The sequence below is a fragment of the Mastigoproctus giganteus genome, chromosome 3 (genome assembly GCF_048544385.1).
Source record: "Mastigoproctus giganteus isolate SK-2022 chromosome 3, ASM4854438v1, whole genome shotgun sequence".
NCBI lineage: Eukaryota > Metazoa > Arthropoda > Arachnida > Uropygi > Thelyphonidae > Mastigoproctus > Mastigoproctus giganteus.
This window is the reverse complement of record NC_143577.1, coordinates 190,676,329-190,690,758: the sequence shown is the minus strand read 5'-3', so window position 1 is coordinate 190,690,758 and position 14,430 is coordinate 190,676,329. Positions and strand designations below refer to the sequence as shown.

General features: G+C 37.6%; 1 protein-coding gene across 1 annotated transcript in view; it reads right to left on the bottom strand.

Moving 5' to 3' along the window:
• Window positions 1-13,136, bottom strand: part of LOC150088517 (cytochrome P450 2L1-like) — a 47,945-nt gene extending 34,809 nt beyond the window's left edge. The window contains exons 1-2 of the mRNA XM_090370208.1: window positions 12,907-13,136; window positions 5,018-5,145 (exon numbers count right to left, since the gene is read on the bottom strand). Coding sequence (XP_090226334.1) covers window positions 5,018-5,145; window positions 12,907-13,136 — 358 coding nt within the window. The remainder of the gene's footprint in view (window positions 1-5,017; window positions 5,146-12,906) is intronic.
• Window positions 13,137-14,430: the final 1,294 nt, after the last annotated feature.

The window sequence follows — 14,430 nt, the reverse complement described above, 5'->3', positions numbered from 1 at the left end:
CAAGAAGCAAACATTCTTTGTCTCATCCTTTAACTTAAACATATCCTAATGAGTAATATCTAAGCAATGAATCTTTCCATTGTGTCAAATGGAAACCCTGAACTACCAAAATGCCCTATTACTGAAACTTAGGGTTTTGATTTGTCGCAGTGTGTACTCCTTGGCTACTGAGTCTTCTCAATGAAGAAAGCTATTAGAAGGTAACTTTACACCATTTTAAACTGTTCTAAGATAACATTCCGTGAAATTTTGGAAGTTAACATTTCCAACATGCTTTCAGTGATATGAATTTAAGTAGCTTGAATTTTAAATTTTTGTAGTAAATACTTATTTTAATGAATAAAATAAGTATTCTACTGTTAATGATGTAAATTCTGTATTTTAATGCTACATTTGAATGTAATATTCAAATAAAACCTGTATTTTGAACTGTAAGGCACCTTTATTTTTTAAGTGAATTCTATGGAGAAAAACTAACTTCTTAATGTACTTGCAATATTTTCTAAACTTTTCTAAGTCTTTCTTTCAGTAAAATCTTATTAAATATTAGCAAAAAGTTCAAGATTATTTGAAGTTCTCGCATCAGAATCTTGGAAAAATATTTTCCCTGAAATTACGCAAGCAATTGAAAGTTTCAACAAAATGTTCTGTAGCTATCAGTGTTGAATCCAGGGAGTCACCGGGGATAGTTTCACCTCCGGTGGAATACACTTCCCCAGGGGAAAATGTAAATTTTTATTTTAACATGCAAGAATAAGCATTTGTAAAGATGTAAGCTTATTGTAATACTTATGAACGTTTGATTATAACTTATTGTTTTCGCAAATTTTAATCTAACATTAGTTATTAAACTAAATGTCAGCAATGCAGTTTGAACTGATCGTTTTACTGTTATGTATTTAAATAAATACTTCCCTTGTTTTCTGATTCTTTATTATATTTATTAATACTTTTCTAACTTAAAATAAATGAAAATATATATTCACTACATCCACCGATGTTCATTGCAGTTTTTATACTGCAATACATATTTAATGAATTTTTTTAACCAAAATTCTGATGCAAATTTAATTAAATGACGAGGAGCCACAGTGAAATTGTCATCTATATCCTTTTTCATATCACAAAGGAGAAATCGACGGAGGAGAACACGATAACAAAACCAAATCGTTCAAACAGATTCGTAGGAAAATCTTTGACCTTTACGAATTGTCCTCTTGCCAGTCTTCACTGGTATATGAGCTTTTATGGAATTCAGAAGCATAAATCTAGAGGATTACATCCATTAGTAGGCAGTCATACTAGCAACACATTTTCACTTCATGGTCACAAGGATTATGTTAAAGTGTAAACAAGATCCAATCTTAATGCTGATGTTTTCAAACATCTACACTTTAAGTCATCGGCAGACGTTAAAAACATTAATTTTCGGGTATTAATAAAATTCATGGATAATATTTGTAATTTAATTACATATTGGTCTGACTAAAGTAGGATATCTAATCTTTATATTGAAGAGATTTAGTTCACGACTGGAACTACAGTTCCATTACGTGTATTTATCGAAAGATCTGACAACACGTGCAAGTTGAATGCTGCATAAATGTGCAGAACTCTTCCGGCCTCAGTTTAATTGTAAAGAAAGGTTACATCCAAACTGAAAACACCAGGCGACTTGAAACCAGAGGTTTTCGAATTAATGCATTTCTCAGTTTCCAAAATTTTAGTATCTTAATATTTCTGTTCTAAATTCTATCGTTTTCCAACGATATGCTATACGTCATCTACGCGAGAACGACCACATTATCCTGTTTACTACGCGAGAATTTAGTTCATATTTTCCACTATCCTGGAAAAACTACTGAATTTTCAGTTGGAAAATGTTCCTCTAGTATGGAGCTCCCTGCCACATTTCATTAAATTTGGTCCGGTAGAAGGTATTGCTTCCACCATGCAAGGATTGCAACAACACGAATTACAATAATTCGGTTCTGGCGGAACCTGAAAATGACGTCACTTCCGTAGCGCTTTTCGCATGACTTTCCTTTCCAAAAATTTTGGTATAACGTCAAAGATAAATAACTTAAACTATTCCTCTTAAATACTTATCGCTTCAGAGTATAAGTCGCTCCCACTAGTCAGGGGAGTGCAGTACAATCTCAAAACAAGTCTGCCAGGTTGTTGCTTCGAAAATACATCAATGAGTTAAGAATATCGCCAGAAAATGGCTAACATTTTAATGTTTTAAAATGTAAGATTCGTTGGAAACAGAATGGAGATAAAGTTCAAGGTAACTCGGTTACTATTCAGCTTGGCTTAATTTTTTTTAAGAAGTTGTGGGGTTTTAATGTTATTGTTATTTTATTTTTATCTCTCAGGAGATTTTCCTTTGGGTACCCTCACACCTAACTAGGCCCACCTGACTGCTACACACTGTATACCTCACAGAAGATTCTAAAGACAGTGAGGATAATGTTTCCCCTTAATCAGTATCCAAGATTCTCTCGCCGAATCGTGGGAGAGCAAACAGTTAACGAGGCAAGCAAGGCGAGTGTTATTTGGAATAACAGGACTCGAGGTGAAATTAAAACAATATATTATATACAACTGAACTGTATATCATATAATGACATACAAAGAGATACCTTGCATATTATTCTTATTCCAGTTTCCCTTTACTAGTTAACTGATTTGACAATTATATATGAAAAAGGTCTCAATTTCAAGATGACCTTTATACATTCACTAAACCTATTTCCTTTACTCCTGGATACAATACTGTTGCATATTAATAATCAGATATGCTAAATTCAGCTTTGTCAACACTGTTACAATATACTTTTAGACGATCGTCAGTATCCTAATTTTCTCCCTTGTTATTAATCATTCAGATAAACCAATTGTAAATTTTCTTTAATTAAAACAATATTCAGAGTTGCTCATAACTTTCAGAATCCTATAACTTTTACTACCCTTCTAACACATACCTATTTGTACATAAATGTCATCTATTTACTCATTCCTTCATTTCCCTTGCATTATACACTAACCACTTTTAGCGTAATAAACTTATATCTACCTCAGATTTCTTTTACTTTACTTTGTAGTGTTACCCCCTTCTCATTAATTACTACGCCGACCGGGCTAGCCAGGTGGGTAAAGTGCATGCCTGGCAACCCAAAGGTCGGGGGTTCGATTCCCACCTCGGGCTTGGATCAAAGTACTGCAAAAACCTTGGGAGGTGCATTATGCCTTCAGAAGCTTATGCGCCAAAATCTACAAAAAAATAAATTACTATGCTATTTCACTGACAGTCACTATTAACTTAGTGTACTTAATATATCGCTCACCTTTTTCTTTTCCATGGAGGGTTCAGACCATCTAAGGCTTTCCTTCATTTGCTTTCTCCTTAATCTGCTTCAGAATTTTTCCGAAGTCTTGACTGCTTAGGTCTGGTATCCTTTCTCCTGCTTTGAGTACACAACTTCTTTACTACAGATCATTCAGATGTACCTTTCTTCAAGGGGTCGTTACCTTTCCTGGTTCACTTAACTGTCTTTCATAACTTTTTTGCTTATCCTTAACTTCCCTGTTACTTTTATACTTTTTTTTTTTTTTCCCTTTCTGTCTAGGGCCCTTTTTACACTCCAATATATTTCTGCACTGCCCGACTTTTCTCAGTCTCCAGGATCGCCTCTTATTCTAGCCACTTCTGCGTCTCTCACACTGACTAGCCCAACTTTTTCTCCGTCGTTTGAACCTCCTTCCCTAGGACTCCACCAATCCCAAGAATTCACCTAATCGACTCTTTTCTATGCGTTAAAAAATTACCATAACTAGTTGCGTCGTGGGTAAACAAGCCTTATTCCGTAATTGACTTGTTTAGTGCTCAGGGTAGCACAATCCTTGTCTGCCGTCATCTCCCAGGATAGCATTTTTTGTCTTTTCACCTTAGCAAAAATGTTCACAATTTACCAAAAAGCCACTACAGTGACCTGTGTCCTTTTCGACACAAACGCTAACCCATCGGGACTTAGGTCTAGCTGCCGCAAAGATCAAACGTGTCTTAATCACCTGCATTTCAGACCCATTGTTCTGTTTCCAGTAACCCTCTTCCACTCATTCACTAATGACCAATCCTTTCCTAGTTTGAGGCGGCTGTTTTTGTTTTCTCACTATTCACTCCTTTTCCCACGGATCAATATTTATTGTTACTATCTCTTCCATCTGACTGCTATTCAGTTTGCACATCTGTAATCGCTTATTTTCTAAATCTAGTATTCTTCCCATATATGCTTCTCTTAAATGCCAATTTCCTTTCCATATCAAAGATTAAATTATTCCCAAATTACAAATTTTCCCGTAACTTCTAAATCTCCATATTTGGAAGACTGATCTCTCACAAAGTGTAGATATGGAGCTAGGGAGGCACATGGGCTTTTGCTATCAAAGAAAACACCCCGTGCCCCATTTTCTTAGTATTTTGTGTTCGGAGGTGGAGACTAACTGGCAACCTTTCAGAGAATTCATTGAAGGGTAGCCTGATGAGAAAAACTAGATGGAACGTCTTAAGTGTGGACTAGGAAGTTTGATGCTATATGGTTGACGGAAGCATAAGGCTTTTGCTCCACCAGGAAAATAAAGGAACCACTTATTTGATTCCATCCTCAGGTAGATAATTATCAAATTTACCTTTTTGAATTTCACCGAAATGTCAGCCTTTCCAATTCACGAAATGAACGTTTATTCCAACAACCAACATACTGGTTAAAAGAAATTGAGTGAGTGGTATGCCTAGTGATTCTCCATAAAGGAGAATAGACGACGAAAATACAAGTTCATGAAGCTGAACTAAGGGGGAGTTGTGGAACACAGCTGGAAGTTTCCTACCAGAATGGTTGTTTTGCTTCATTATTTTTTGTTTGCCTGATGCAGAATTCCGGTTCCTTGCATTAATTTGTCTTAAGCTTAAGGGATGCAATTAATATACAAATGATTTAAATAATTCGTTACTTACCGACTTTATCGGGTACACTACTAAATATCCCATCTGTGGGCTTTCCTAACAATTCTGGTTTGTCTAATGCTTCTTTAACCACACGGTAATTTCCAAGGAGCACGACATACCGCTGTCCAAGGTAAAAGCTGTAAAATAATTTTCAAACCATATTTTACGTTAAATATAGCAGGAATCATTATTCTACGATATTTTCTGCTTATAAATGATTGAGTCTTAGTTATAAAGGTGAAAACTAAGTTACTGTCTCTTTATTCAGGGTCTTTATAGAGCAATGTACTTAAATATGTAAACGTTTTGAGTTTCAGAACGTTCTACTGCAATCGTTCTATTCTAACTAATTTTGCATCTAACTACATGCAAGCTTACTAAACTTCTGTGTAGGAACAAAAAACATTCGCTAGGTAAAGTGGATAATAAACTTTCGTTGCTGCTGAGCTACAAGAATAAATTCGATATAACGAATACAATTTGTCATACAAGTGAAGTTTAGTGCATATTACTAAACACTTATAATTGCATGTCAGAATGGAAGATGATAATACAGTGGAATTGGTGGTAGAAAAGCTTTTTTTTTTTGGAACAACTAAAAGATAAATGCTTCCAAGGGATATCAAAGATTCAACAGTTTGGATACGGATAAAAAATAGTCAAAGGACTTTCTTTTTCTAGTTTATATTTGTACCGAGGGTATGCAAAGATTAGAACTGTAAACGAATTTTACCACCAAGGTCGTTCACATTACTACATTTTTGTAAACGAGGTGTCCATATATTTGCAAATAACCTAGAGATCTGTAAGCAACCACGGTTTAAAGTACATAAGTTCAATGGTTGTTGACATGAGACCCAGAAGTCTGTGCTTGGATATCAAATGACGCAATGATTAAATTGAATCCAAGGGTCCGACTTTCATATTTATGGCGTAGTTAATAGGCATAAATGTGTGCTGATCTAACTCTATACGCGAACCATTACATTAGGAGATAAGGTTGTCGTTATTTGGCAACCACTTTAATAACGACAATGTTTGAAGACAATGACTCATTACTGTGTGAGAATGGACAGATATAAAAGAATAAATAGTCGTGTATTTCTTAGCGAGCTCTTTACGAACAGGGTCTAGATAATTTAGTACAGCAAGAAACAAAAATTCAGAAAAAAATATACAAAGCTAATCTTATTACGTTAACTATACTTGAATCTCTTCCAAAAGCATGAGAAATGGGGACCTGAGAAAGAGGGTTGATATAGTAGGGATTTAGGAGCATCAGCTACTTAGATCATATTCCACTGTATGTAATATGCCTGTACGTTTTGTGGTCGATTTTTGTTTGCTGGACGAAAAACGTGGTTTTCCGGGAGTGGAAAACAGTGACATACTCGCTTGAGACCCTTACCTCAGCCACCTTTAAAAACCCATAAAAATCAGTTCATCGACCGAACTGATCTTTTCTACTGTGGTTGGGAGGACGCGATTGTACTAACTGTGCTTCTCGCTAGGTCTTAAAGAGTGAATCATGTGATCTGTCAATGAAAAAGCCCACATACTCACTGGAGTTATTGTGTTGCATCACGACTTCATAGTGTGCATAGTATTAGGGTCAGGCGCCCCCTGTGGTTTCCCACATCTGCGCCATATGTACACTAAAGAAATACAGAACTGTAAATGCAAGAAAATTGTGTTGAATACGTGGTTCTGTTGGGTGTCCTGGCATTTGGCCGCAGGGCCCCTAATGGAACCCCACGTTGCCCGCACACTCCGCTAGGAGGTAGCCAGGCTGCCCATTATTCTCTGGCTAGTTTCTGGGACAGGTAGAAATATGGGGGATGAAGGCATCCCCCAGGTACAATGGAATACATCCATTAGGTGAAAGTAAGGGATGGAAGTGGGACAAAAGTTGCCGTTCAAGATAGCACAAGCGTGATCGCCATTTGGCAGAATCTTCTTGCTCTTCTCATTCAGGTCCGGTCGTGAAGTCAATTTCAGTGGTGATGTCATCCGGTGATCTGTGTCTAAGTCAGTAGGGATATAAATAGGAATGTAGCTGTGGTTGTCCTATACTGGATCTTCTTAGATGTGGTGGTGGTGTAGTCTCATTTGCTGGTAGGCCTCTGCATTGATTCCCAAAATATAGGTGGTTGTCTTCTCTTTGTTTTGCTGATGATTCGGATAGTGACTATATCCATGGTAGGGTCTTCCGTCGTGCGAATAAATCTTGTGCGTAAAGGCGACATACTTCTCTTTCGAGGATGTGCTGTTCTTGGTTTTTAGGAAGGTAATGTATCCTAGTCAGGAGGAGGCATCTCAAATCTTCATATATTTCGCACTCGTACATCAGGTGGTCCCAACTTTCGAGGGAACCACAGAGGCATTGTGGATTTTCGGTGATCCCGAGTGCAGTGAGCTTTCCTCTGTGGATCCATGGCCAGTTAACATCACGCCTTCAATGAAATTACACAAAAAAGTACTCCCTGTTCATGGAACAGCTACATAATCGGTTCCATTTCCAAAATGAAGCCAAAGACCCATCGCCATAAGTTGCATCCTCCTGAAAATTGAGAAGACCTCTCAGCCACCACAAACACTGCTTCGAGTATAGTCTTCTGCTCATGAACTTTGCCTTAACTGGCAGATCAACTGCCACATCTCCCTGAGACCCTGTTCTGGAAGCTCTTAACAAGAAACAGCTCGATATCTTCATTTACATCCGCAACTTTTATCAAGATCTTGATTACGGTTCTAGAACAATTTCTATCTTACTACTTAAAAATACAAGGTAATCTAATGAAGATTATATACCAATCAGAAGAAAAGACTCCTCATAATCTATCATGACAATGTGATTACTCATTACACCATTTCGCATGGAGTGCCACGGGACGAGGATCTCTTCTCGGTATTATTTGCTGGAGCTCTCGAACCATTTTTTTTTTTGCATTCCATAAAGATGGCTTTTACCTATGCTGATACATTTAAACTCAAGCAAATTTGCCAAGATGACAATTACAAAGAAAAATAGCAAGAACTAATTCTATACTGGTAGGAAGCGTGGCATGTGGAAGCAATTTGTAACGACGAATAGAACTGATCCCCGGGGGCTATTATATAAACTTTCAAGGGAAAAACTGCATGCGGCTGAGCTATTTGGCTCAGTTGTTAATACCACAGAAGAAACCTTAGCATGGACAGATACTGTTGATGCGATAATAAGGTTGTTTCCTACAAATTATTTGTAATACCATATGGGAAGCAAACGTTCATTATACTAACGAAAATCAATGTGAATGCTTTACGACAGACGAATTGAAAAACGTTAAGATCAGTATTAATAAATGTCCTGGAATAGACAATTTAAAATATTTTTATATTAAAGTTCTTTGAATTCTTTTCGCAGGTTTTATTAACATTATGCAATAAATGTATAATGTAATAGTATATTCTTTGGGAAATATACTATATATTTCCCAAAGAATGGAAATAGGCTTAATAAAACTGGTTAGGAGGCACAAAAAACCGTCGCAGCATCCAAAGTCATACCGACCAATAGCACTTCTAGCTAATCTGGGAAAAATAGCGTTTAATGGTCCTGCGAACAACAGAAATGTTAGTAGATAAAAACAAGATTTCTGATAAACAATATGGGTTCACTGCAGGCAGATCATGTGAGGATGCTCTTGCTCATTTTGTCTCTCATATACAGAATTCTAGTGCCAAGTATGAATTGACAATATATGTGGATTTTGAGGGGTTCTTTTATTATACAGGATCTTTCTCGGACAGATACATAATAGTGAAGCCAACGTCATAATCTAAAAAGACAGGTTATGCGCGGGTGCCCTCAGCTATTGGGCCGCTACTATGGAACATAGTAACGGCCCTATAGATACTAAATTAATGGCTTGAAAGATTTTGACTGTTGAATCATAGATTTTGCAGATGACCCCAATCTCATCGCGGTTGATAAAGGGCGGACATTGAGCAATCTGCTAACTACATCCTTAATGATCTCTACCAGTGGTTTAATGATAAAAAATTAATAAATCCTAGTAAAACAAAAATGGTTTTTAAAACTCAATTAGATCACAAAAGACCACCACAAATTAAAATTAATCAAATATATCTATTAGTAAAAGAAAATAAATATCTAGGAATTCTGCTAGACAACAAGTTGAGACTGACCCACCTGACGGGGGGTCAGTCTCGAATGAGCCAGTACGAACACTATGGGACGGGCCCACCTACCCGTCGTATGGACGAGTACTCAGAATCATCTCTCCAGGTGATTGATTCTGGGTAGCCAGACACAACAGAACACACATAATACACACAAACCTACGTCATGCACATCTGGCCCATTTGTAGCGATACTGTTTTTAACAGAGATACAAGGCGGAGGTGAACTGACGTTCTAGGAGCCGCCCTTTACAAAAACATGTCCAACACATCTCTATACTGGTTAGTTGTTATTTGGTTTTAAGGAGCATTAGCAATTAATGCCATATTGCTCCGGGGATATGCGGTGGTCATTTCCCGACCTTTCCGCATCCTCCGTATTTGGTGGTCACAGGCTCGAACCCCGGTCTAATCAAGAAGCGTGTGGTATGCACTGCTGCTCCTGCCCACCTGGCTACAGAGGCGCCCTACACTGGTTAGTAAATGCGAAGTATGGAAGGTTCAATCGCAAGTAGATCTTGGCTTAAAAGGGGATGAGGGACTAACGTTCTGTGAGAATTTTGATTATGTTGCGCCATGGACTGTATGTCACTTTATGCTGCACAATTCTGTCGTTCCAAGAAACCTCAATGCTCTTCCCAGCATTGAATACTGGCTCTTGATATGGTTGAACCGGACCATGAATCACCCATTTGCTATCACTATAGCCATCCTACTTTCCGATCTAAGTATTCCTCCTTAGAAACAGCCAATTAACACAAACATGTTCACATTAGACGTTCAGCATCGACAGACAGTTTCACTCTTGGCGGGAATTCCCAGGAATGTTGCTGAGACATCTCCAATTCAACTTAAATCTGGACAGCCTTAGTCGCTTTTTCCAACAAAAAACGATAAAGCCCTTTAATCAATGAAGAATTGAACAGGAAAAGCTCTGACGGCAACGCCTACAGCTTGTAGGCCTTAGCCAACTCGCATAGTCTCCTGCAATTTTAGTGTGCATCTATTCGGCTGAAAACATCATCATTAAAACACCCTTATTAGTTATATTTTCTCGTTATTCTAAATATCAGTCTCAGATATCAAAATATGAAATATACTAATTTTAAATTCATAATGTGCATGAAATTTTGTATTCAACTTTTCAGGATTAACGGCCCATGGACTATGTAACCTCTTGTTCCTGGGATCTGTTTCACACTTTGAATATAACTCGCACCCTTCTAGCCAATGGTTGTACCAACGGTGTTTCCTCAATGGAGAAATAAACTCATGATAATAAATCTTTCCCGTATTAATTACTGGTTCTGGACTGTTTCTCGAACACTAACTGCTGGCTTCAACTGGCAGTGCCAATAAAAAGAAGAAAAAATCGTTAGGTTCTTTTTCACAACATTTCAGACAGAAGTCTGCCTAAAGGTTTAATTTCAAGTTCATCGTATGATAGCGATGAAAAGATTTTTGTTAGTTTTAATAAATTATCTTATTCACTGCTAATAAACACTAAGGAAAGCATATGAGACCGAAAAGCAGGGACCCGTGGTCCTATGGCGCATTCATGTTGTCCTAGTAAAGGGTTCTACAGTGTCACATGCGTGGGTTTGGATCCCGGACGCGGCGTTATTATTTATTCAGCTGGAGGACACTTTGAGTAATATTTGTCCGCCATACATATATAATTGGTATACAATTATTAACAATATCAATTTCACATTACAAATCAGCTATACTGTGCAATGGGCATTCCATCGGCTACAGCAGAAACTGATGAAGAGACACTGTCCACAAATGAGTACAAGTTCCACTTCCTCGAGACTGATCGTCACAATGTTTACTATAAAAAGCAATTATTTTAATAAAAGGCGTTTACATTACAAAAGTCGCAGTAAAATCGTGTTTAGCTATTAGGCTAACCAGCGATTTGTGATGCTGATGATTGTGCTAATGGACAAAAACATGAATTTTGAAGTGAATACGATTAATACATGCATGCAAACAAATGCAGACATTTTTTTAAAAATACTATAAATATACCAAAGTGATAAATGCATATTTATCATTTTGATAACTTTCATTTTCACGTCTCTAGACAGTTCTTTCAGTCTTGCCAGTAGATTCGATGAACATTCTTTATGCATTTAAGTAATTCTGCAAAGTATTACAAAGCATTCTGACTAACACCCTTCAAGAAAGAGAAATTATCGCAATAAACGGGAAACAAACAGCAACTTACTGTATCTCTAGGGGAGTACCTCAAGGGGGCGTATTGTCAGCCACCTTCTTCGCAATAGCACTAGCCCCATTTTTAGCTCAAAACTGTGAACAATTTATTACATATGCTGACGATTTGAAATTTTTTGTAACCTCTAAAGAACAAGAAACTGCACCCCATCTATCAGAGGAAGGAAACAAGGCAATCAGGAAACTAGAAGAATATCTGCACTACATTGGCCTGAAACTTAATGAAAAGAAAACTGCCCAAATGACCTTCACCAACAAAAAGAAGAAAAATCGAAATTACGATTTTAGTGAATAATATCAGAGTCCAAATATCCACCGCACATGTTGACGTTGGCCTTAAATGGTGGGATGAAGGATTAAATTCATGCCTCACTTCGAACACATTAGGAAAAAGACATACGCAGCACTCTGGAGCACTAGACAAGAACTCACCGGTCTCCGAAGCCCTCATCTCATGATTCAATACATCCTTAAATGCGTTACACCGATTCCGTTGTACGCATCGACTATCTGGTCATCGGCCCCCGAGAACAACATCAAGGCCTTCTTAGGAGTAGAATACTGGCTCCTGAGATGGCTAAACAAGATCGCCGGGAAACCGTTTACCATCTCAAGAGCGGTCTTGTCTGCCAATCTGGACATCACTTCCTGGAAGTATATCATCATAACCAGAAACATCTTAACTCTGGCAAAGCTATTAATGGAGAGAACAGATGCGCCGAAAGTGGGAAACGTGATCACTCGCCCTCGGATGATACGACCGAGAATAAACAGAAGAACCAAGTCTCAAGTGCCAACTGACTCAATTGGACTCTGTGGGGAGATTTTTCCCAGCAAATACTGTGAATTATTTTAATATTTTAAATATAGATCCAGAGAAACTATCTATAGACAAAATGTATAAGACAGAAATCTTATAATAAGAAGACTAATTTATATAATAATATTTAACAACCATTCGCAATTAATTAAGCCAACTTAACAATTGATTCATTAACCACATACTCTGTGTTTTTTCATCTCCAAATATTGTAAATAAGTTCATGTAAATATGCTTCTAAATACTGATATAATGTAACCACACCCTCTAGCCACGTGCTGTCTATGGGTGTCTCGCAAGAGAAATAAACAGATAATAATATTATTAGGTGAACTTATTTGGTATATCGATTACAATACTAAGGTTCAGTTATAGTCGGAAGTATTCCACATTGTTTTACCTGTATGAGGCTGTTTAAATAATTGTAATATAAATTTTTCAGAAGAAAAGACAAACGTAATCATAACATTATGAAATAATACTGAAAGATCTAGATAAAGCAGTTATTAAAGTTCCTAATCATATTTATTATTCTCTTAAATAAGGATAAAGTATTACAATCCCGTTCATAACAATATTCACTAGTTGTATAAGCTGCAGATTTGATAGGTCAGTTATCAGAATCAACAAGTAAGGTAAAACATTTACTTGCCTGAGGACGTCGCCATATTTTTCTGTCAATTTATCTAAATCAATATGAGGCAGTTTGCTTAGATAAGGTAAATAACCTAGCACAGGCCATCCTTTAACGAGAGGAGGAAGATTTCTGTATTTTGTATCCTTCATACAACTCAAAATGAACTTCACAAAAAGCGAAACCAAACATATCATGAGTATGAAAGAAACGCTACCACGGCACCATGCTACTAGATCCGGCGCCATTTTAAAACCACTGTTATCAAGCAAGAACAGGACATCTAATAGACGTAGCGCAGAATTTATACAGATGAAGGAAAAAACATTCACGCCAGCACTTCAGACGCTGTTGCTGGGGTAATATCATATTAGCAGGTACAGATTAAATGTGTATACGTTTAGGATCTTGTTACATCTACCATTAATTACATAATTACTACCATTAATTGCATCATACAAAAAGAAATCTGGGTATTTCTTAACGTATCATTTCTGTCACTCAGTTTTCGAGTACTGTGTTGCATAATTAATTTGCAGTGACGTATATATATCTCTTCAAGGTCAGATAATACGAATAGCGGAAATGTGAATCTGATAAATTGGAAATCATCCAAATGAGCGGAACCAAGTTAAATAGAAGCACTTCACGATTTTGGTGGCAAAGAATGCACTTATCTGACTTAACAATTTAGTTCAGTGTATGAAAGGTTTTTATCTTGAAAAATTTCCCTGTTGTTTATCCGACTCCCACTTCTAGATCTTAATATATAACGTCTCGATGTGCGGTATCAGCCTTAGAACACAGATTTCCTACACCCACAACCAGGGTAACATCAAGGAATCCGTCTGTGTACCGTAACTGGGGAAGGGAATTCTGGTGGTTGAGGGGCCGACCTTCAACACACCACATTGGCTCCTTCCACAAGACGGATGGTCCTGGATGGCTCGGCCAGATTACTCGGTTGGTGGGTTCGCCTGCAAGGGTCATCCATGTCGATGCTGTGCCCGATTCTCCCGTTTGGAGGACAGGATTTTAGCTAGGGGCGTGAGGATATTTGTTTGGGTGGCCGTGGCTTGCCACCCTAGAGCGCAGTTATTAATTTACGGGTAGTAGGCGTACTATTTGAAGTCCATGTTGGATGAAGAGCCCAGCCGGTGAACAAAAACACAAAACCCATGAATCCTGATAATTCAAACTTATTTCTAGGACTCCGAACACTTTTCCTACCACAAAACATAGGCAATGTCTCAGATAAAATCACTTCGTCAAAGAGATAGCGAAAAGAAATAACGACAAACGCTTAATTTTGTATAATTCACTCAATTAGTGAAAAGTTGGAAACATCATCTCCCCCCCCTATCCAGAAGGGTTGAGCGTATCTTCTAAATCGGTCAAACGACTTCATTCAGTCGCTTTCCTCGTAAAGACCAGAAGTGAAAAGGATTCAGAACAGTTCCTCCGAGTCACGTGTATCGGGGAATGATCATCACAGTTATCTCCCACAAGCAGTGGCGCGTTATACTCTCATGGGTCCCAAGG